This window comes from Perca flavescens, chromosome 3 (genome assembly GCF_004354835.1).
Source record: "Perca flavescens isolate YP-PL-M2 chromosome 3, PFLA_1.0, whole genome shotgun sequence".
Classification (NCBI taxonomy): Eukaryota; Metazoa; Chordata; class Actinopteri; order Perciformes; family Percidae; genus Perca; species Perca flavescens.
This window is the reverse complement of record NC_041333.1, coordinates 18,041,731-18,063,999: the sequence shown is the minus strand read 5'-3', so window position 1 is coordinate 18,063,999 and position 22,269 is coordinate 18,041,731. Positions and strand designations below refer to the sequence as shown.

Below are 22,269 nucleotides of genomic sequence, written 5' to 3'. Positions count from 1 at the left end.
TGAACATTAACCTAATTTTCAGGCCTGAGCTTTCTTGTGTAGAATAAAAAAAATGTAATCAGTGTACTTTAATCAGGCTGCGCCAGTACTACTGTGGCTTTTAAAAAGAGAATGTATTTTTGCATATGCTGTCAACAAAAGCATCTGTTCAGCACCTGTAGCAGACATGTCCGTTTAACAGTTTTTGGTAGCACAGTCAACTTGCTAACATAATAAGCTTAACTAAAAATGCAAGATACCATGTCCATATTGAGGTCTGATTTTTTGTTCTAGCCATATGTTACATTAGCTTATTTCATTAACTAAGTTAAATTAAAAGTTAAATTCAAGTATTACCCGTTTACTCGTTTATGTCTGCATCCTAACACCTGGAAATATCTTGCAGCTAGGCTAAAAAAAACAGACTGTAGAACAGACTGTTCTAGATGTTCTAGGCCTTTACCCACTTAGTCATTACATCCACATTACGGATGATTATTTATCTAATTTTATTTTAATTCTTTTATCTAATATTTTGTAAAAGCACCAATTGTCAAACCTACAATATCGTCGCAATATCGACATTGAGGTATTTGGTCAAAAATATTGTGATATCTGATTTTCTCCATATTGCCCAGCATTATTTGAAGCCTTTCTAAAGCTAATTTATAATGCATTTGAGGAGAAGATCGGAATGGCAGGTGAATTAAGATCAGAAACATGTCAGTATGATGACAAGAGACAGCAATGTTTTAACTTTAGCTGTTTTATGGAACCACTGTGATTTGCATAGTCAAAGTAAACTTTCTGACTAAGCCCTTTTGTATTACAGTTGTCTCAACAGCTATTCATAAATGTCAGTGATAAAACTCTTAACATAACAATAACACACTTAGGGCTTGCTTGTTATTTTAATGAAAACTTTTGTCACATTATATAAACTAAAGGCTCACTGTAAACAGGCTGATAATGACATATGATGGAAAGTCCAGAAAAAAAACCAGAACATTTCAGTGTCTCCGTTTTCAGTAGTAGAAGGTTTTCTGTTCATGTAGTCCTCTTTCATCCCACCAAATTGTGGAGATGTGGCATCACTGACGCTTCTGAATCGAACACCAAGGGTTGCCTTGTCATTTCATAGGTATTAATCTAGAAGATGGATGGTCAAAGGATGCAAAAGATGACTACCATAGGCGCGGGAAGTAGGGGTGCTGGGGGTGATGCAGCACCCCCTGTTGGTGGCAGCACCCGTTGTTGGCAAACTGTGATTAAACCCGTATTACCAATGGGCATTAATCATTATGGTGATAATTATCCAATCAGAATAAAATAAAAGTTGTTTAATGTAATGATTGGGAGAAGGTCGCATGCACTGTGTAGATTGGCTAAAGATAAAGGTGGTGAGGTTGAGTCCATGTATTATGCAGCAAAGGCCGCAGGTCAGATTTAAACCCGGGCCGCTGCAAAGGAATCTTTTGACCAGTAGTGTTTGGCATTTGATTTAGTGGCCATTTAGTTTGCACCGTATGTAGCCTACTTCGTGGAGGGGGGCAGAGGTTGAGTCGTTCTTCGCACCCGGACAAATATTCCTCATTTAGACCCTTTGGCTAAGATTACACCATTTGCAGTGTCAAGTTGAGTGCATATCAGTAAAATGTGCTGTCATCTATGTTTACCTTAATCTCCCACTCATTCCCACCTCTCAGGGTCACTGTACTTGCTGTTGGCATCAGGGTCTTCGCATTTCTAAGCAAAAACAAATAAGGCCAGTTAAATAACCAACAACATGATTGCCCTTAATTTTTTTTCCAATAATCATAATCCCATGCACCTGCTTTTTATTGCAAAGATTAATAATTTCCCAGATTCATGAACTACATTTTTTTATGTAAATTGTTTTATTTCACATTACTAGTGTTCCTACAGGCTGTGTGTAAAAGGAACAATACAAATGTAATACTAACTAAATTAATATAAGTTTTTGCATGACATCAAATCTACAGATATTCCTAATAAGAGTTTATTCAGATCTTTTACTGCCAAAAAATAAATCATTTAAAAAGGTCCCATGACATGTTGCTCTTTGGATGTTTTTATATAGACCTTAGTGGCCCCCTAATACTGTATCTGAAGTCTCTTTCCCGAAATTCAGCCTTGGTTCAGAATTACAGCCAGTAGAGCCAGTCCCACAATGAGCTTTCCTTAGTATGTGCCATTTCTGTGTCTGTAGCTATTGAGGAGGAGAGAAGGGGGGGGGGCAAGGTGGAGGGTGGGGGTGTGGCATTGACCAACTGCCACTTTGCTCGTTTGAAAGCCATGATGTCTCTCTCTCATGGGTGGGCCAAATTCTCTGGGCGGGCAAAGCAGAGAAAGGGGAGGTAACCTTGCTCCTCATGACCTCATAAGGAGCAAGATTCCAGATCAGCTCATCTGAGCTTAGGCAGGCTGGGGGAATGCAAATTAATGTTAAAAAAACTCAAAGTGAAATTTTAATGCCATGGGAGCTTTAAGAAAAGCTTTGAGCTCATACCTCTTCTTATTAAAAAAATATACACTTTTAAAAATACCTATCTAGACAGCCTTGTCTAATATTTCTAAACAGCGTTCTGGATAACACTAAATCCTACCTTTTGTATCTTTTCTTCACCTCAAAGAACTCCTCCATGAGCCAAATTTGCTCTGCTTAGGTTTCTGGTGCTTGTCTGGTGGTATGCAACGTATGACTCTTGATGTGTCCACCGTCACACTTACTTTATCTACAGTAGCTATGGTACCACAGAGGAGAATTTCACGCTAAGGGACCGTTCGGTATTTATGGAATGGACCACCGGAGGAAAATAGGGGAGGGTTATGTCTTTTTATTCTTTGTTGATGGGTGGGTCATCCAATTCTTTTTAGTCTAGGGGGGAGGGTCACCCAACTTTTGTATTCATGGGAACAGCAAAATTGAAAAGTGGCTTGTTTGATGCATATTTATCCATGTAGCTAACGCTAGCAGATGGGTCCCTCCCTGTTTAATCAGCCAGACAATTTGAGTTTTAGCTTTAGAGACCATGGGATTTCCCAAACTGAATAAATCCCGCTCGCACATATAAACACAAAACTGCTTTGCTAGCTCCATCGTGTTGTAACTAAGACATCTGCTGAAAAAATTATTTTTATTCATTAGCATGATTGCCGTACTGTTTAGTTCAAAAACATCCAAAACACTGTATGAAAACATAGCTGACCAGACACAGGCTTTTATTTTGAAAAGTCGAAGCTCGTACCGCGGACAGCACCAAGCCGGGAGGGCTGCAGGCTGCAGCCATACCCGACTCAAATATCCTTTCGGTCCCGTTGATTATTTGTGAAATTGTGCAAAGGACAGTCTTTTCAAGGCATTTGAGAAGGAAGGAGTGGTAGCATGCAAGCTCCCAAATTGACGCTTGTCTGAGAAATGGAGTTTTGGATAATGTTAAGCTTCGGCAGTTTTACCTTTGCTAAATTATACAATGACTGAGGAAGCCTAGTGACGAGTCCATAGCAACCAGTGTTGGATTTCTTATTACCCAATGTGCTTTGTTGAATAGTCTAAATGTTTTATTTCATGTGAATACTAGTTTACTAGAGGAGTAACTTAGTATTTGAAGTAATGCAGTAAGTGTGCATTTAGTTTCCATGCTTCTTGTGTTTCCACAACAATGTTAGTGAGTAAATCTACTGAAATGGCCACCACACCATAACAGAGGAGTGTGATGCGTAAGATGAGAATGCAGAAGTTTAGACACGTATCCAATGGCTGTAAAAAAACAACAGACAAAAGTACATCTTTGCCAAGCGCAAATCAGTACTGAAGGAATCAATAAATTGTTGGGGAGGGTCATCCAAAATGTATTGCTGGTGAAGGGAGAGTCATGTCTATTTTGACTAAAGATCCCAAAACTCCTCTGGTGGCCGCTGAAATAAATAATGAACAGTCCCTAACCACAAAGAGAGTCTGCAAGTAGTAGTTTGAGTAAATCGCCCTAAAAGTAAAAATTAGAAGCACAATGGAAGTACAGTTAAAAGAACATTTACGCTAATACAATGAGCTGCAGTGTTTGTCGCAGGTTCTCAAGAAATAGGACCTGCTATGTTATCTTGTCTTCATTTTTCTTTGAGTAAGGGGTGATGACAAATGGGGGTGGTCAGGGCGAGGGGATGTATTCATGTTGTAAATTGTGTGTTTTGTATGCGGTTTAAAAAATAAATAGGACCTGCTTGTTGTTTAAATGACACCATATATTGACACCGGCCAGTTGAAAAATACTACATTTGCAACGGTTTACCAGCCATTGGCAAATAGATTTAAAAATATTGTGTAGGATGTAGTATAGGATCTCTTACCTCAGAAGAGGAACAGTCACATTCGTCAATACAGTGAGCTCTCACGTCTGGCCTTTACTGCTGCTGCAGGTCTAAGCAGGGTTTTTGGTAAGATGAAATAGACTATTATTGTACCTTAAAATTCATGTTTGACCATTACCTGTCCTCATCTTTAGTAATGAACACTAACGTCTGTCAAATATGACCCCACCATGCTAAATCTCATACAATCTTTTGCAAATGCAAAAATCATATCTAGTTTATTAAAATATCTACATTTATTGTCACCAAATTTAAGGTATCCATAATGTAATTTTGAATATCTAAAATACATTTTGACTAGTACAAATTACGGATATCCACGGTTGGCAAAAATGCTTCTATGGTTATTTAAAATGTAATTACAGAAAAGATAGGAGTGTGGTTCAATTAAATGTTAAAACAGCTTGCCATACACCACAATATGCATCCAAGGGCTGAAACGCTAACAAAAGGCCTATAGCTAGCTAAAAACATTAGATATAAATGCATAAAATAATCATTTGACATATGTCAAATGATTATTTTAGCAACTATGTCTACCAGAAGACAAGTTAGCTGTTAGTAAGCTAATGTTAGCTATGTGATAGCAAGCTAAGTCACTTGCAAACTTCACACTGCATGGCTTTCGATTTTATCCACTTTCCACTATGACACAAATTGCACACTGTCAAAATAACGTAACGTAGGTTAGGCAAAGCGAGTGTCTCAAAGTTGTTCTATTCTTTCTGCTGACGCCTCGCGTCTTATTGCCTGTATCCCCATTTTTTTGGTTCAGCAGCTTATAAATACTTGGTTAAATTGTGGGTTATTTGCCTTGTTGTTAGTGAATCCCACCACATAGCAGTTTATAGGTATTTTTCTGTTGTTTGCTAGCAGACGGAATTTAGGCACCTTCACGTAACGTTAGCTAACTACCGATATTACATGTCGGAGTTGATTTCGAGTCACAGAAAAAGCATTTATCTGAAGAAAAAAAAACAGACAAACTCACCGCTCTTTTAAAGACATTTCAAAACTCCGCAGTCTTCTGTCCAGCATAAAACTTAATATATAATACCTGCACATTAACAGATATTTCAGCTCTAACTTCAGACGTTAACCTAAAAATGGCAGCCGGAAGTGATGTCTTCCGATTACCCGATTACCAACCTCTAAATTCTCTTAATACATCCATGCTACTAACATTTTTTTTTTTAATCACAACATTTTTTATCAGGCGCAAACTTAATTTCCACTATTTTATATTTTCATATATAACAAGTTAATGTGTCTCGTCTATACAAAACAAGCAAGAAGATATGTAATTTCTAGTTTCATTTACAACTTAACAGTCAGTCTCAACTTGGGAAATGAGTAATGAATCTTTTTGTTGTCCAGTAGACACAATATTTTTCATCCCAGCTGAATAAAAAAGTTTTTGAGGAATCTGGGTGTTTATTAAAAAAAAAAAGAAAAAAAGAGATCAGATTGTGGACACTGTTTTGTTTTCAAATGTTGGTTTGTAGGTTATTTATCTTTCAAAAAGAAAACAGTTTAATGAGTTTTTATATTAGGCTGCAGATAATATGACAGTCCTATTAAATGTTATTTATCCATTTATGTATCCGAGGTAGCGTTGGCCAAGTATAATCCCTGTAAATAGAGCTAAACTAAAATATTACTTTGTCCACCATATTTAACGTTGGAAGTGGTAAGACGTGGAATTAAATAACTGAAATAGTGTCAATATCACTTGATGAGCCATCCATATGCATAACCAAACTTTTTCCAGACAGGTTATTTGTTCGGATAGATAGGCTACTTATCCACATGGGGATAACATTAGGTCATTGCAGTAATAAAAGTAATAGGCTTCAGCCCCCTGTGACCCTGAAGAGGAAAAATATTTATATGGAAAATGAATGAATGATTCTACAGATATGACAGCAGATAAAGCTGCCCATCAATGGCACATTTGACAGTGAGGAAAAATCCAGGATGCTCAATTGTGAGGAGTATTTTACATATGTATTCTACTGTGATATATTCCACTTATAAGCATTGCATATCTTTGTTTTGGTGAGAAACATTAAAATATGCTTGAACAGATGTAGTTTAGTTGTTCGAATTGCAATGGGCCGAATGGTATAATCATGAGAAAACATGTGGTCTGAAATAGGTCTACCAGCATATTTGATCAGGTCAAAGGAGAGAAAATATTCAGGCTTACCATTCAGCCATCAAAAGCACATTTTCTCACACATGTTGAGCAGTAAAAAAAATAAATAAAAATCAGTAGCTCAACTTTGGTGCATGTGATGTTTGAGAAACCCCCCCCCCTGTAATCTGTAGATACCTTTCTGTGTGTCTTAAAATGTAATGGTAAATTGCTTCCAGACCAACATCTCATAGGTAAAAGAAGACCTGGCTCATGAAGGCTGTTGCCGCCCTCTCAAAAATCTTATTTTTGGCCTTGAGCACTGATCACTTAATTTTTCATTCACACCTCTGACTTTATGTCTAAGTATTACTGTAGAAGGAGTGCAACGCTATGGCAGCCAAGACAGAAAAAATAATGTCCAACGTCATTAAATACCACAGTAAGTACACAGGATTTCTTTATTTCCCAGGACCCAATTCTGTCCATTCTCAAAGGCTGATTGAGGGATCACTTAAGAAAAAAGTTATTACCAAGCCAGAGAGCACAAGCCTAGACCATACAACAGGGGGACTTGACTGTCCAATACATTTCAATATAAAGGTTAAACCTTACATACCATTTCATAATTGTATGATAAATATATTGGTAATAAATCTTAAATATAGTATGGTTGTTGATGTGAACATTACAGTGCTTTAGACATTTCACAGTAAAACATAATTTGGCACAGGATTGTAGTTTTCAACAACTCAAGCAATGGATCTCATTTTACACTTTGTTTTGGATCATTTTAACACTCTTTACTTTGGTGTTAACAATAATTCACTTAGACTGGTTAGACTTGTGAGTTTTCATTTGTGTCACCGACTCTGCCTTCATGAATAATGGATCTTTTCCTGTGAATCTATGTAATTTTATGTTATGAAAGATGATACATTGTAAACTAGATCCAAATTGACCAAATACAACAGTTAATTTCCACTTACACATCAATGCAATTACCATTAATATAGTCTTGCATTGCCAGACCTATCTCCTCAGCGTTACGGAGAAAGGTCTGGCTAGTCCACACAATATTCCGGGATTGTAGAAAAACTTGCTCTGGTTTATTGGCATTTCTTTAAACCAATCACACTTGTCTTGGGCAGTGCTAAGCGGACGCAGGTACGATGCCTCTGCAAAATAGCCTCGGGAAGGAACCCCACCCTGCTATTGTATTGAGCAATCGGTTCTTGCCCCATTATCGCCCTGGGATACATGGTAACCTATGTCAGATTGCAGGGACCCATGTTCCATTCAGCGAGATGGATAAGCACATAAGAAGCTGGGTCCAAACTAGTTTAATGTTAGCCAGACAGATTTTTTTTGAGTAGATGGAAGAATGAAGGGGTGCCATCAATTCAAGATTGGGTTTGTGAGATGGCTAGGGTGGCGGCGTTTGAAAAAATGCCATATAAACGTTTTTCCAGATTGCATGTCTACATTAGAAAATGGGGAAAGTACCTCAGCTTTCTGGATGGCTCCTAAGAAGCTTTGTGCTTGGGAGAGACATGTATGATGGGCTTATGGTTTTGTTATTTATACATATGTTTATTTGATGTATGGTTTATTGTCTATTTTGTTATTATTTTGTTGTATGGTCTAGCTCGGAGGATGTTTCCCGAATTGACCGGAGTTTAGAATGCCAACACAAAGAAAGCGGAAGATGAGGGACATCCGGCAGAACATCCGGCGGCACCGGAACGATCACGTAAATGAAACGTCGTCGATATAGACTACCAATAATATAATAATATATTTCTGTAACACTCACTGTGGACAATTTTCCGCCATTTCTTTTTATACTTTAAGTACATTTTGATAATTTCGCTTATATATATTTTTACTTTAGTTACATTTTCAATGCAGAACCTTTATTTGCAATGGAGTAGGCCCTACTTTTTATTGTTACCTTTAATTAGGTAAAGGATAACACTGATACAGTAGTACAACCACATTCTGCTTAGAGAAGGTGTCTTGCTAGACGTCATCATTTAATAAACGTGAGGCGCATTCTGTAGGGCCATTAGACTGATAGATAAAGAGAATAACACTATCTTCATTGGTCAGTGTTTGATCTGGAGTGTACAGTGTTCCATTTTTATTTTAAGCCTGAGGTCTGTCAACAATGTATCACTCCATAACATTTTAGATTGGGCACACTCTGGTAATTCTTGGCAACCATTATTTTCTTATCTATATTACATTGTTTAAATAAAAACATAGACATAGTCCAGGATATTAATCTGCTCACATATTATTATTACAAATGTTTTAGTGCCACTGTGTGCGGTAGAGCTGCATTCACTCACTGCTATGCCCAGACAAGATAAGGAGTGAAGGCTATAAACAAAATGTCCAAAGTATTTTCACACAAATCCAACTGCATTTCTTGGAGAGCTTTTCACAGCAAGCATGTCCGTAATAAAGCCAAAGATAATAAGAGGGGGGAGAGAGAAACTGCGAAAACAGCCGGTTAGATAATTTGGTTTGGAGATATTCAATTTTTTGAAGATCCACCCAGGACATACTTTGTATGAGCGATTTAGCCATGTGGGTTCAAGAGTGTTAAGCAAAGACCATTTTATTATATATTTCTAAACTCCCTGATAAATGGCATCCATGGTTTTCTGGTGCATTAGTGAAGGATTCATATCAGCTGTTTTCACAGCTGTTCTTCTCAAAGCCTTGGTTTAGTGAAACTCACTGTATCCAAAAGCAGAGTGTATTGTAGGTGATTTTAGAGCTGCAGGGAAGCACCAAACCAGTACCAGCATGGTCATGTAGCATAGAAATGAAGAACATGCATAAAAAAATATATATACTGTACAGCAGCTGTTCAATGGCAGACTTTACAAAGTGCAAAGCCATAGAGTCAAGAAACACATAATTACAACATAATGAATAATACAGGATTATTAGCAGTTAAATAAACTAAATCAAATCCTATCATTTCCTATCTGCCATCCTAACCTCAACAGGGTTAGTCTGAGATAGTTCTTAGATAGTACAATGGCTTGATGGCAAAATCAAAATTTATCTTCACTCTTGTGCAGAGATCAGTGGGACCCCAAATAGAGGCAAGCATGAGCGTTCATTCTTGACCCTGTTAAAAAGTTATATCACAAAAAATACATAACTCAATGTCCACTTTCTTTTTCCGAAGCTTTTGACTATATCATCATCATCTGAAGTTTGCTCCATTGCCGTGTTATTTGTTTGTAAAACAGGTAAATATCTCGCATGTGGACTTTGAGTTGGGATTGTTTTGTGAAAGTTTGTATATTAATTTGCATGTCAACAGATCTATCTCCATGACATCTGAACTTCATGCACTGATACAGTTCTGTAAAAATCTAATAAGTGGACCATAAATTGAGATTGTACCTAAGGTTTGCTTTTATTTAGCTCTATTAAGTCATGGAAACAGCTATACACTCAGTTGCCCAGTTTACCCAGCCAAAACTATTGATTGGGATAGATGATATTCATGATTAATGGTAAGTGAAATTACACAACGATGTTGCTCAGGTGAAGCATACAACAGTAGAAAAAGATGCATCATATGCAAGTTGACGCCCCTGATGAAGGTGGCAGCAAGATGGCAAGTTATAACACTCTAGACTCTTTTCAATGAGAATCTGAGCCAGTTAATTCCTTCCTTCCTTTCATCTGATGTAAAAAAAAACAAAACAGGTACAAAGTGTATCAAAAGTTCCCTGAACAAGGCGACGAGACCCCACAAAATATGTTTTACTGTAGCAGTAATGAGGTACAGTATATGCACTGGAGCAGTGAAACTGGTGTTCTTTTGAAAAAGCTGATCTCACTTCTTCCATTAATAAAATGTGCCCTTTGTGAAAGTATTCCACTTCCAACTAAATTCATTAAAAATACAGATCAGGCCATTCAGATTAATACTGACATTATAGGAACTGTACTGTACTGATTTCCAAAAGGGGACTCACACTACTGGACATTACATTAATACTGTTGTTCATGGCTGCTGGTGAGGAGGTGTCATTTTTATAAAATATGCAATCAAATAAAACTGGAAATAAGTCCAGCGTATCAAAATGGTGGAAGTTGGTTAAACTAGGTAAACCGTGCACTGGTGGTGAAAAAGTTAATGTTTCTCTACCCACCATGATACATTTTTTAACTAAAAGAGCAACATTTCAGTGGGTACGATCATACTTTGAATTCCCAGACATATCCACATTTTGCCTTTTGTTATTCAAAAATGTTTCACAGAGAAAACACTCCCATATGATTCATGTCTTTGAACTTAAAACAAATCCATCCATAGTCTCTGAATTCCACTGGTGGTAAGTAGTCTTTCTCCTTAAGCCAAGTAGGCTTTTGCAATACGGTCCCGTTAGCTTCATAGTCATTCTGTCAAATAATAAATCAATCTCAAATGTACTGAATTCCTCCATGGTTGCAACCCCATCAACCTTGAGCATCTGGTTCTGATGTGCGCTTCCTGAATACAGCACATACAAAAACATCCATTGCTTACAGCATATCGGTATTTGAAAATATAAGGACCCAATTAGCCCACAAGAATCTCAAGTTAAAGTCACACCCATGCCACCTGCCAAACCCAATATGGTAGACTTTGGAGTTCCAATAAAGGTTTTGTGGAGTAGAGATAGCTGCTACAAGTTTGAGCATGGCCTAATTTGTTTCATACAATGTCAAAGACAGTTAAAGTGAGTCTGATGGTGTCCATATTGTTTATTTAACTGGACAGTGGTCTTAGTTAGGCACTAAAATTGCTGTTGATGGGCTATGGATTGAATTGTAGCGCCCCCACCTGTTTAACTGTTTTTGGACCACAATGCAACATTTTACATTTACTTTTACTTTTATCATCACTAATAATAAAATCTTGATGTTTGCAAACCAGTGATTCTTGTTTGGCTGTCCATTTTTTTTATTATTTATGCTGTACATTTTTTTATTATTTATGCTGTACATTTTTTTATTATTTATGCTTAGCTTATGTTGCTATTGTTTTATGTTATTTTTAATGTTCCAGTTCTCAATCTTACGGTGTTTTGAACTGCAGAGATGTATTTAAAGAGAAATTTCCATTACGTTGTAGTAAAAGATATTATTGTATTGTAGTATTGTGTTAAGAGAGGGAGTTCTGCCCGTTTTCATATCCAGGGCCCCCATATCTGCCATAGACACTGTTTTTCTTTCTTTCTAGGTATGCCAGCTGAGGATGATTTTACTGTTTGATATGATGCACTGCAGACATACAGTGTGTGGGACCAGACCCTGATTCGGTTGATATCCACTACAAGAGACAATAGGCCTTTTGTCACCACAGACATTTCGACATGTCATAGCAGGAAAAGCACAGATGTTATTAATAACCTCAATAAAGGTTGCAGTTATGTTGTGTATTCTAGCTCCAGGGGCCTGTTATTGTGCTGACTAATAGATGGCTTTATTAATAAAAACGGAGCCATCGTTATTTATATCAGTTACACCTGTGTTTCCCCTACTGTGACAAGTTAAAACATCTGCTGTAAAAAAAAAAGTCAATAGCAGCAACTTAACTGGTTTTCTTCCTCACTAATGTATGAAAGAGGTCTCTGCCACTATCAAGCATAGATGCTACTCTTGTAATGAATTTCAAGTACTGTCCTGATGTCAGAAAACAATGTAGCAACACTAATGTAGAATCTGAGTCTATTGAACATGTATTAACTTTCATAAATTATTTTAAAGATTACCAGTTTTTGTTATAAATTCTTAAAAGACTTGACTTTTTTGACTTGATTTGTTTGATGTGTCTTGATTTCTCACCATCTCAGCCACTATTCTGTACCATCCAAGACTATTCAGAAACCTGGATGAGGTGTTTCATGCCACAGTATCCTTTCTATCCTGGTACTCCAGGTAGCATATCTGGGTTTTTCAAAACCAATAAGTCCTTATCCAGATCCCACAAGGAGCAGTTTAAATGCACAAAACATAACCAGGATATACCCAAGGTACTTCTGTGCATGTAAACACACTAAACGTTATTAGTAACACCTGTTATTTATATGACAAGTTAAAATATCTGCTGTAAAGAAAAGAAGTACATACCAGTCTGGCAAAACCTTTTATTTTATATTTTTGTCCCCTTGTTTGTTTCTATAACTTTACCATTTAGGCTACTTATTAATTTGATTAATAACATATTTTCTCTTACACATATCCAATATAACAATACTTTTTTTACTCTACAAATGTTGTTACAAATTAAACTACCCAACAGTACATACAAGTACAGCTGATTAGTCGATTAACCAATTAATTGATTGATTGAAATTAATTGGCAACTAAGTTTGATGATCGTTTCAGTTTATTTTTCATGTAAAACATTTCATTGTTCCAGAGGATTTGCTGCTTTTGCTTTTTAATTATTTCAATTATTTGTATGTACTATTTTGTACTATTGGACAAAACAACGATTGTGAAGGTGTCACTTTGGACTCTGGGTAATGGTGACGGCATTTCTCACTATTTTCTGAATTTTTACAAACAATTATAACAGTAAAATCCTGTTTTTACGTTAGTGGGTAAGTAATAATAAGTGAATGATGTAATTTTACTTGTAATAGGCTATTTTAAGTACATTTTCCTGATTAAACTTAGATAGTTTTACATACGTATACTAAGCATGGATGTATTAAGAGAACCAACTTGTTGTTATCAGAATCATTGATCAGAATAGGCCTACTTCCTCTATCAGTGTCTACAACGCTCCTGTCTTTGGTCCAGCACCTTAATATACAGGCTATGGTCCAGCACTGCAGTGCTGCATCCCCACCTGGTGGTCAGATGTGGTAACTGCTCTGTGTGCATGAGAACAGTTGAAGATGGCGACTGGAGTCCTTCACAGAGTCAGCGGTGCCCTGGGTCGGGCTAAAAGCAGGGCCCAGTCGGCCGGACAGCTCGTCGTTTGGAGCAGGTTTGGCCAGGCTTCAGTGTACATGTTCAGTAATCATCTCTGTAGTGTTTGCAGTCAGCTGTTGTGTCATTTCTTTAGTAGGTTTCTGTGGTGGCGACGATGAGCTTGGGCAAGCTAGCCCCGGTAACGTTAGCCTCATTGGCCTTCAGCTTTAACTCACATGCAAGCTAACTACACCTTGAAATAGTTTATTCCGGGATATTTAAGATTAAAGCTGCGTGTATTTGCAGGTAGAGGTGAAAGAATACAAGTTTCTGTCATGTTTTGTTAGTGAGCATCTCAAACGCTCAAGGTCAGTTTGGTAGTCCCCCCCCCGGGATCTATAAAGTATTATCTTAACCTATAGTATTTTTTTGATTAACGTTATATTTTGTAGTATTATTCTGAATCTGCAAACTAACTAGTAACGAAAGGTATCAAATAGATTTAGCCGAGTAAAAAGTACAATATTTGCCTCTGAACTGTAGTACAATTATAATGTATCAGAAAAAATGAAAATACCTTTGTACTTAAGTACAGTACTTGAGTACATGTACTTGTGTAGTTACTGTCCACCACTGACTGTTAGATACTGTGACCTGCTGTATCACAATGTGTATACTGTATGGATCAGAGGTACTGATATTCCAAGCCCAGTCTGTATTGACTGAAGTATTCATACAGCTCAGCTATAAACCTGAAATTAAGTGTTTTTATATTTTCTATCAATGAAGCATGTCGGCTCATATAAAGATGATGCGTTTATGTGAGTGTTAATCTAACATCTAGTAAGATATCAAAATAGGAGATTGGGAAGCCAGTCTTGCTGTAGATATATCATAGTGGTTCATACAGTAATTTCTCATCCATCCATTTGTTGTTCATCATGACTCATCCGTGTTTGCAGGGGATTTGCAACATCAAGCAGCAGAAACAGACAGGACAGCTGGTTTAAGTCACTGTTTGTGAGGAAAGTTGATCCCAGGAAAGATACACATGCCAACCTACTGACCAAAAATGAGGAAAGTAACCTGTACAAAATTCAGTGTAAGTTCACGTCACAGCATTTTTACTTAAAAATAAACCATTTATCCTGAAGTCATGATGAGATCGTAAGTATGACTCTCTTTTCCAGTCCATAATGTCAAGCCGGAGTGCCTGGATGCGTACAACAAACTGTGGTGAGTGTTACTTCTTATTACTGTCTATGCTGCATGCTATATGCATGCTTAGCTCGTACTTAAGCAAAAGTAGTGACAGCAGTAGTAGTAGAAGACTTTTTTTTTTTTTTTTTTCTATTTTTGTGAGGTGATTGACACACTGGCATGACTTCAGTCCTTCACAGACCAACCTTGCTCATACCTAAGATGACTGGAAGCGGTCTATTTGTAGTTGGGGACTAATTTTGGACATGTAACATTAGACAGAATACATGTGACCAGAAAAACTTAATTGTTATTCAAATGTTGTTGTTTGAAAGTGGATTTGAATTTGAATCGAGATTTAAGTGAAGTGCACCTGTGGTTATAGTGTATTTCAGTGTTTGGTTGGTGTTTCTCGTTCATCACAGTGAGGATGTTTTGCCCTCCATCCATGCTGATAAGTACTATCCGTGTGAGCTGGTGGGTACTTGGAATACCTGGTATGGAGAACAAGACCAGGCTGGTAGGATTACTAATTTCAACACACAGATCTCGACAGTGTGATAGGTCTTTGCTCTGCACAGTTTGCAAATCAGCAGGCATGTTACTGCATATCTATATATGCATGCATGTACTATGTACATATCCTGTCAAGGCGCTTTTTTTTTTTTTTTTTTTTTTTAAACCTAGAGAATAGGGGTGCACGATTCAGAAAATGTCACGATTCGATTTGATATCTATTTTTAGGCTCAAGATTCAATTCAAAAACGATTCTCGATTCAAAAAAACCATTCACAGTTGTAAATGTAGTTACTTTTCCCATGTGATTGCAGCAGACATACAATTAAAAAAATATATATAGAGAGATATTTATATATTTTTGGAATTCTATTAATCGATTTTGAATCGGTAGAGCTTGAATTGCGATTTGAATATGAATCTATTTTTTTGCCCAACCCTACTAGAGAAGCTATAGTACTACCTCATATGGGCATTCCTGTTTCCAGGTTCATGATTTCTTATACTTCTCATTCCACATCTACATTATGTTGCTTTAGTTGTTGCTGAATTATTGGCTCGATGGTACTTAAACAAATAAACCATTAAGTCATATATCCATAAAAAAATATTCTGTTATTACCTAATATGACATGTACAGACTAAAACACTTCTTTGTTTAAATAATTATTTGTTGTCTTACCAGCTAATAATCTTCAGTTATCAGGATGCAGTTTATTAACTTGTAAAAAACTGAAAAATACGTCATTTTGACAAAGATGTGAACAGTTCAGGAAACTCCTGCTCTGTATTGATTCAACCCTCTCACAAAGTGAGAAGAATTATGTCAGAGGTTATATGTTTTAGGGCTGGAGGAATGTTTTTTATATTATTTATATCAGTTAGGGGCAGCAGTAGCTCAGTCCGTAGGGACTTGGCTTGGGAACCAAATCCCTACGGACTAAGTATGGACTGTGGACTGGTAGCCGGAGAGGTGCCAGTTCACCACCTGGGCACTGCTGAGGCGCCCTTGAGCAAGCACCAAAATCCCCAACTGCTCAAGGCGCCTGTTCGTGGGGCAGCCCCCTCACTCTGACATATCTCCATTAGTGCATGTATAGGTCCTGTTTGTGCATTTGTGTGTGTATTTTGGGCCTGTACGTAATGTGTACAACAACAGAGTGTAAAAATGTATTTCCTCTTAGGGATCATTAAAAGTATGTCTTCTTTTAGTTGACATTTCTGTATTTTGTGCAATTTTGCATCTATGATATATTTGTTTCCTACTTCCCAGTTCATCTGTGGCGTTACAGAGGTGGCTACCCGGCTCTAACCGAGGTGATGAACAAGCTCAAGCAGAACCAGGTAAAGACTCCTTCAGATGCATCTTGTTTGTGTCTCCCCTGTTTAGTGCTTTAGAAGTGTGCTAAAAACAGAGTATAGCCATCAGTCAAAGTAAAGCTTATTGATTGGTGTCCGTCCATTGGCAGGAGTTCACAGCGTACAGGAAGGAGCGGGGTAAGATGCTGATGTCTCGCAGAAACCAGCTTCTGCTGGAGTTCAGCTTCTGGAACGAGCCCGTTCCCCGAGAGGGCCCCAACATCTACGAGCTCCGGTCCTACCAGCTCAGGGTGGGTAACAAGCCAGAGAGTTTATTGTGTGTGTGTGTGTGTGTGTGTGTGTGTGTGTGTGTGTGTGTGTGTGTGTGTGTGTGTGTGTGTGTGTGTGTGTGTGTGTGTGTGTGTGTGTGTGTGTGTGTGTGTGTGTGTGTGTGTGTGTGTGTTGTGTGTGTTTGAAAGTGCACCAACAATCCAAACATTTATCAAACTTGGAAGCAAACTAAACCTCTTATATTGCACTCTTTCTTTTCAAGTCGAGTCCAGTTCATCTTATTTATGTGGCCCAAAGTCACATAACAGTTGCCTAAAATGACTTTACAATCTATACAGCATACATCACCATCAGGCAGAGGAACAGATGAGTCACACACATGTAATACAGCGGCTGTTATGTGTACAGAGTAGACAGAAAATAAAACAATAGTATTTGTTAAACACTTCAAGATTGCTTTTTAGCAACAAAAAAAAACAAAAACCTTTGTGTCGGTTACTCTAACAGGTTCCCAGCCCAGAACCAAAATGTTTTCATTATGATATACATGACTGAGCTAATAACCAGTATGATTTGTACATTTTTGTCCAATGAAAGTTGACCGATCACTCACCTTTTGGCATCATCACAACTCATCACCACTAGGAGCTATCCCAGTACATATAAAGTATTATTTTGCTAGCTCCTCTGCAGCGGCTTAGGCTTCAGGAGAAAGAGACAGCATTGCTCTTTCACTTGTCCTCTGTCATGTTTTCCCGTTTAAACTGATGACATGCTTTGCTTCTGGGACCTCTAAATTACCTCTGCCACAATGACCCTTGTGTCTTGAGCATTCAAGATGAGAGTGGTGCTCAAACAGTCACCATTAAAGGAACACGCCGACTTATTGGGAATTTAGCTTATTCACCGTAACCCCCAGAGTTAGACAAGTCCATACATACCCTTCTCATCTCCGTGCGTGCTGTAATGCTGTCTGACGGCTCCAGTGGCATCAGGCCAGCACAGAACATCAGGTGAATGGTTCCAGCAATCCTACTGCTCCGAATAAGTGACAAAATAACGCCAACATGTTCCTATTTACATGTTGTGATTTAGAGAGTCACGGCGTGTACAGAAAACAACGTAACATGAGACACAGCCGTCTTCTAACTGTAAACAAACCAGGAACTATATTCTCAGGTGGAAGAATATAGTACTTGGGCGGAGTGATATGCTCACAGCAAGCCTGTCTGAGAATATAGTTCCCGGTTTGTTTACAGTTAGAAGACGGCTGTGTCTCATGTTACATTGTTTTTTGTACACGCTGTGACTATACAAATCACAACATGTAAATAGGAACATGTTGGCCTTATTTTGTCACTTTTGTCACAATTCGGAGCAGTAGGCTAGTTGGAACCAGTTACCTGCAGGATCTGTGCTGGGCTAAGCTAATGCTGGAGCCGTCAGACAGCGTTACAGCACGCACGGAGATGAGAAGGGTATGTATGGACTTGTCTTACTCTGGGGGTTACGGTGAATAAGCTTAATTCCCAATAAGTCGGCGTGTTCCTTTAACAACATAAACAACTTACATCTACTTATGGACACTCAGGTGACATCGGTAATCTCAATGGTTAAATTGACAGCAACATTAGACCTACATAATGCTGGAAACGCATCACGCGCTGCGCATTAAGTCGTTGGTCCTGATCTGACAGAGCTCCCTGTGACGTGATGAATGCAAGCTATTATCCCTCACCACGGACTCTTAGAAACAGCAGGCCGTTTGTTGTCTTAAGCCCCAGAGAATGATTAAAGAAGCCTTTGGGTGTAATTGTTATTTCAGCTTATCTTCCCAATGACAAAATACCTGTGTTACGTCTACCATTTATTTGTGTTAATGTCTTTACTCTGGAAAGAAGAAGAAGAAGAAGGTGTGATATCAATCTGCAGTTTGGAAAGCTGTTTTATTGTAATAAAGAACATTGTGTTTTCTTTCTTCCAGCCAGGAACCATGATCGAGTGGGGTAATTACTGGTAAGGCAGCCTGAATTCATTTGATTCACTGAACTGTAGTTACAGAACAGTTGCACTACATGAAACCTTCCTCACCACGCTGTCATTAATAAGAGCTATTCCACAGAGAGACGCTATTTTGAAGCTGAACTGTCATGCTCTCAAGCCAAATTCAAATACAAGTGGAATAATATGTACACTACAAATGTGTGTACATAATAGTTCAGTATAATGACCCTTTACTCGAGCTGACAGGTCAACATTTATCAGTTTGTGCAATGCGGTTGATTGCAGTTGATACAAATGAAGACGTGAGCTTTCTGCACACGCCTTAGTTTTCTAGTTTTTTTTTTTCTCTCTCTGATTTCCCTGTAGTGAATGTCTGTTGCTTTTTTTTCTTTCTTTCTTTTAAATCCACTGGGTTACATTTCACAACTTGTTTGGCACCTTTGTCAGTGATGTCGGCTGTAACAGATAACTCCAGTGTTTCTGAGATGTCGTTATACTGTTAAACTCTTCTGTATCGTTTTCCAGTTAACACATTTGTTGTTATTCCTAACTGTCATCTGCATGATTTTATATGTAACTGTAACTTCAAACACTTGAATAGCATCCAGGCTTTTCAAGTGGACATGATTTAAAAAAATATCATAGGACAAGAAAAACACCATTGATGAAAAGATCATGCTAGGACAAGGTCATTTTTTCCTAAGCTACTATTCTTTTCCTATTTTTGCATTTATGCTTACTTTAACCAGCCAGTATTTAAAACAAACCTCTACAGTCATGTAGATTATGCCAGCAAAGCAATTTAAGGCAATTTTAATATAATTTGTGTAGTTGAAGGCTTAAACTTCTTCAAGTTACAACAACGCTAAGAACTGAAGCTTTATAGTTTTGTGTCCAGACAATGATTATGACTTGAATAAGTACATGTTTGCTTTAGGGGGAAAACATAATGATTTTAAAACATTCCACTCACACCAGCACACCATTTCACATGGACTTGGCCAGCTTAAGATCCATAAACGTGTGTACAGTAAGTAATGGCGTCACATGTCATGGTTGGATGTGATGTTGTAATGGATAATCACAGCTATGGAAGACTATTGTCGTCTAGTTTACGTTAACAAAACAGACTAAATCCAATTGTGTAAATTAAAAAACGGTCCATAATAAATTCAAAGATGTTGATGAAATTCTTGTTTGAAGACGTGTCAAATGTCCCATGTGTGTTGGCCTGGTCTTGTTATGCCAGATGAAGCCCTGGTGGTTGTTGGCCTGCGTTGTGACCGAAGTTGTTCTCGTCTGCAGGGCCAGAGCCATCGGATACCGCCAGCACAACAGAGAAGCTGTGGGAGGGTTTTTCTCACAGATCGGCAACCTCTATATGGTTCATCACCTCTGGGGTACGGAAAATGACATACCGACAGTGTCAGCATGTAGATAATCATGCTAGTGCTGAAATCAGCAGTTGTTCCACAGATAATCAATCTACAACAGTTTTGATAATTGACTGTTTTAAGTCATTTATGAAGCAATAATGGCCCAAATGTTGCTGCCAGGAGACTGAATATTGCACTTTCATCACGTGGACACAAACATGACTCCTCCTTGTCTGCTTGCATTGTAATATGCAATTGTTTGCTAAAACTTTTACCACACCAAACTAATTGTAAGAACATTATTTTTTTTTTAAGGTGTCACCTGGTATTAAGGTGTCCAGACAAATCAGTTGTTATAACTTCAACAGAATAATCTGTGTTGTCTACACATTTTCAGCGCTTATTTCTACAGCCCATATTTTCTGATATAAAACAAAAATTGAAAACGGGTCAATGTGAGCCGAAGTCAACCCAAGGGTTAACCAAAAAATTGTTACCAGATTAATTGATAAAGGAAGTAATTGTTACGTGCAGCTGAAAAATGTAGCTAAACTGCTACCGACTTTGTGTGCAGCGTCTCCACGTACTATCAGCAGTGCTATGTGTGATTTGTTGATTGCAGCTTACAAAGACCTTCAGTCCAGAGAAGACACAAGAAATGGCGCCTGGCAGCAGGAGGGCTGGGACGAGGTGGTGTACTACACAGGTGAGTACTTTTCTAAACACAGAGTTGTGATGAAAACTTTTAGCAGTTAGCCTAGAAATCTAGACGCACCCTAGCGGCAGCAAAATTATTTTGCAGCCGGGGGGGGGGGTCTAGCTGTGGGACTGAAATCTTTTCAAAGGCTTTTCCTTCACTTTTTTTTTTTTTTTTTTTTTTAAAAGGGCTTTATCTCATTTGTCTAGAGTAACAACGTATTGAACTTTTAGAGCTTGCTGAACCTGATCAATATCACAAGGACTTTAAACTATTGTGACACTGAGTCCTCTCTAAATCTTTTCTCCAGTTCCTCTCATTCAACATATGGATTCCAGGATTATGATCCCGACAAAGGCTTCCCCGCTGAAGTGAAGGAGCGGCGAACTAGAAGCTGAAATCAAGTGGCACCCCTTCTGAATGTTACATCCATCCAGAGAGTCACTATCATGGTTTTGACCTCCCGTCAGACCTACCAAACATCCCTTCTTTTTTTCTTGTCCTTGCTTTATTACTTCAAGATGTCACCAGGACAGAGGAGGCAACAATGCCTACCATGTATCAGCAATTAAAATAGTCAAAACCCCTTACTGGCCTTGGCGATGCACAACTTATTATTTTTGGGGTTCTGGAGCAGGACGAGTGAATATGTCCAATTTGAACCTCCTGATGGGTCGTTATGGCCAACGTCTGGTGCCACATTAAAACTGGTCCATGAACAGAGCTCTTCTCTGAGTTTAGAACCAACCAAAGTTACTTGAAAAGACGAGCAGCTGTGTGGTGTGAGGACAGATAGAAACAAAAGTGCTGCTGAAGCTTGCTGCACAGTGCAGTAGCTATTTATTTATTTAATGTAAATTTGGAATACATATGTTTAAGTGTGCACTTTGAAGCATGCCATGCCATTGCCGAGTAAAGTGAGAGAACGCCTCTGTATATTCATGAAAACTATTTCCGTTTCTAGTCATGAAGACAATAAAGTACAACATGGTAAGAAATGTAAACCTGACAATTTTATATTTAATTGAGGTCACTTATAAATTAAAACTAAACCACTCCTTTCTGTTGCTTTTTTTTCTGGATGTTCCTACTAGGTTCCCTGTTACGGTAATGTTGCGGTTTCATGGTGCTGTGTTTGTAACTTTGGCTTCTACTTTTTTTCTTTTCTTGTGAAGACAGCATGCCTGGTTTTAAAAATGTTTTTTATCAAACATGTTTTAATGAGGCATAACTATCGTGTATGATAAACTCTGAAAACATATGTAATCCGTCAGTGGCTGAGTGAATCTGGGACTGAGTGGGCAGTCATGCTGCTGCATACTGTAATATCAGATTTCATTGTTGAAGGAAGCATGTTTATCTTGTCTTTTTGTTCATTGGGAACAGTGTAGAGGGAAGGACAATAATGCCAACACAAATTAAAGCAGTTCAAACAACAT

The 22,269-nt window shown here is 38.0% G+C and overlaps 1 protein-coding gene and 1 long non-coding RNA gene across 2 annotated transcripts; one reads left to right on the top strand and one right to left on the bottom strand.

Moving 5' to 3' along the window:
- Positions 1–871: 871 nt before the first annotated feature.
- On the bottom strand, positions 872–5,490 carry LOC114553339 (uncharacterized). Its single transcript, XR_003692292.1, has 4 exons — positions 5,360–5,490; positions 4,348–4,418; positions 1,656–1,725; positions 872–1,128 (listed from the first exon to the last, which is right to left on the bottom strand). It is a non-coding gene; the product is annotated as an uncharacterized LOC114553339 (long non-coding RNA).
- Positions 5,491–13,355: 7,865 nt separating this feature from the next.
- Positions 13,356–22,268, top strand: LOC114549468 (protein NipSnap homolog 2-like). Its single transcript, XM_028569790.1, has 10 exons — positions 13,356–13,523; positions 14,410–14,549; positions 14,638–14,683; positions 15,073–15,167; positions 16,437–16,507; positions 16,633–16,773; positions 18,738–18,769; positions 20,063–20,157; positions 20,756–20,839; positions 21,141–22,268. Exons 1-10 carry the CDS (start codon positions 13,432–13,434, stop codon positions 21,203–21,205), a joined length of 861 nt encoding a protein of 286 aa, XP_028425591.1. The 5' UTR covers positions 13,356–13,431; the 3' UTR covers positions 21,206–22,268.
- The last annotated feature ends 1 nt before the right edge of the window (position 22,269 follows it).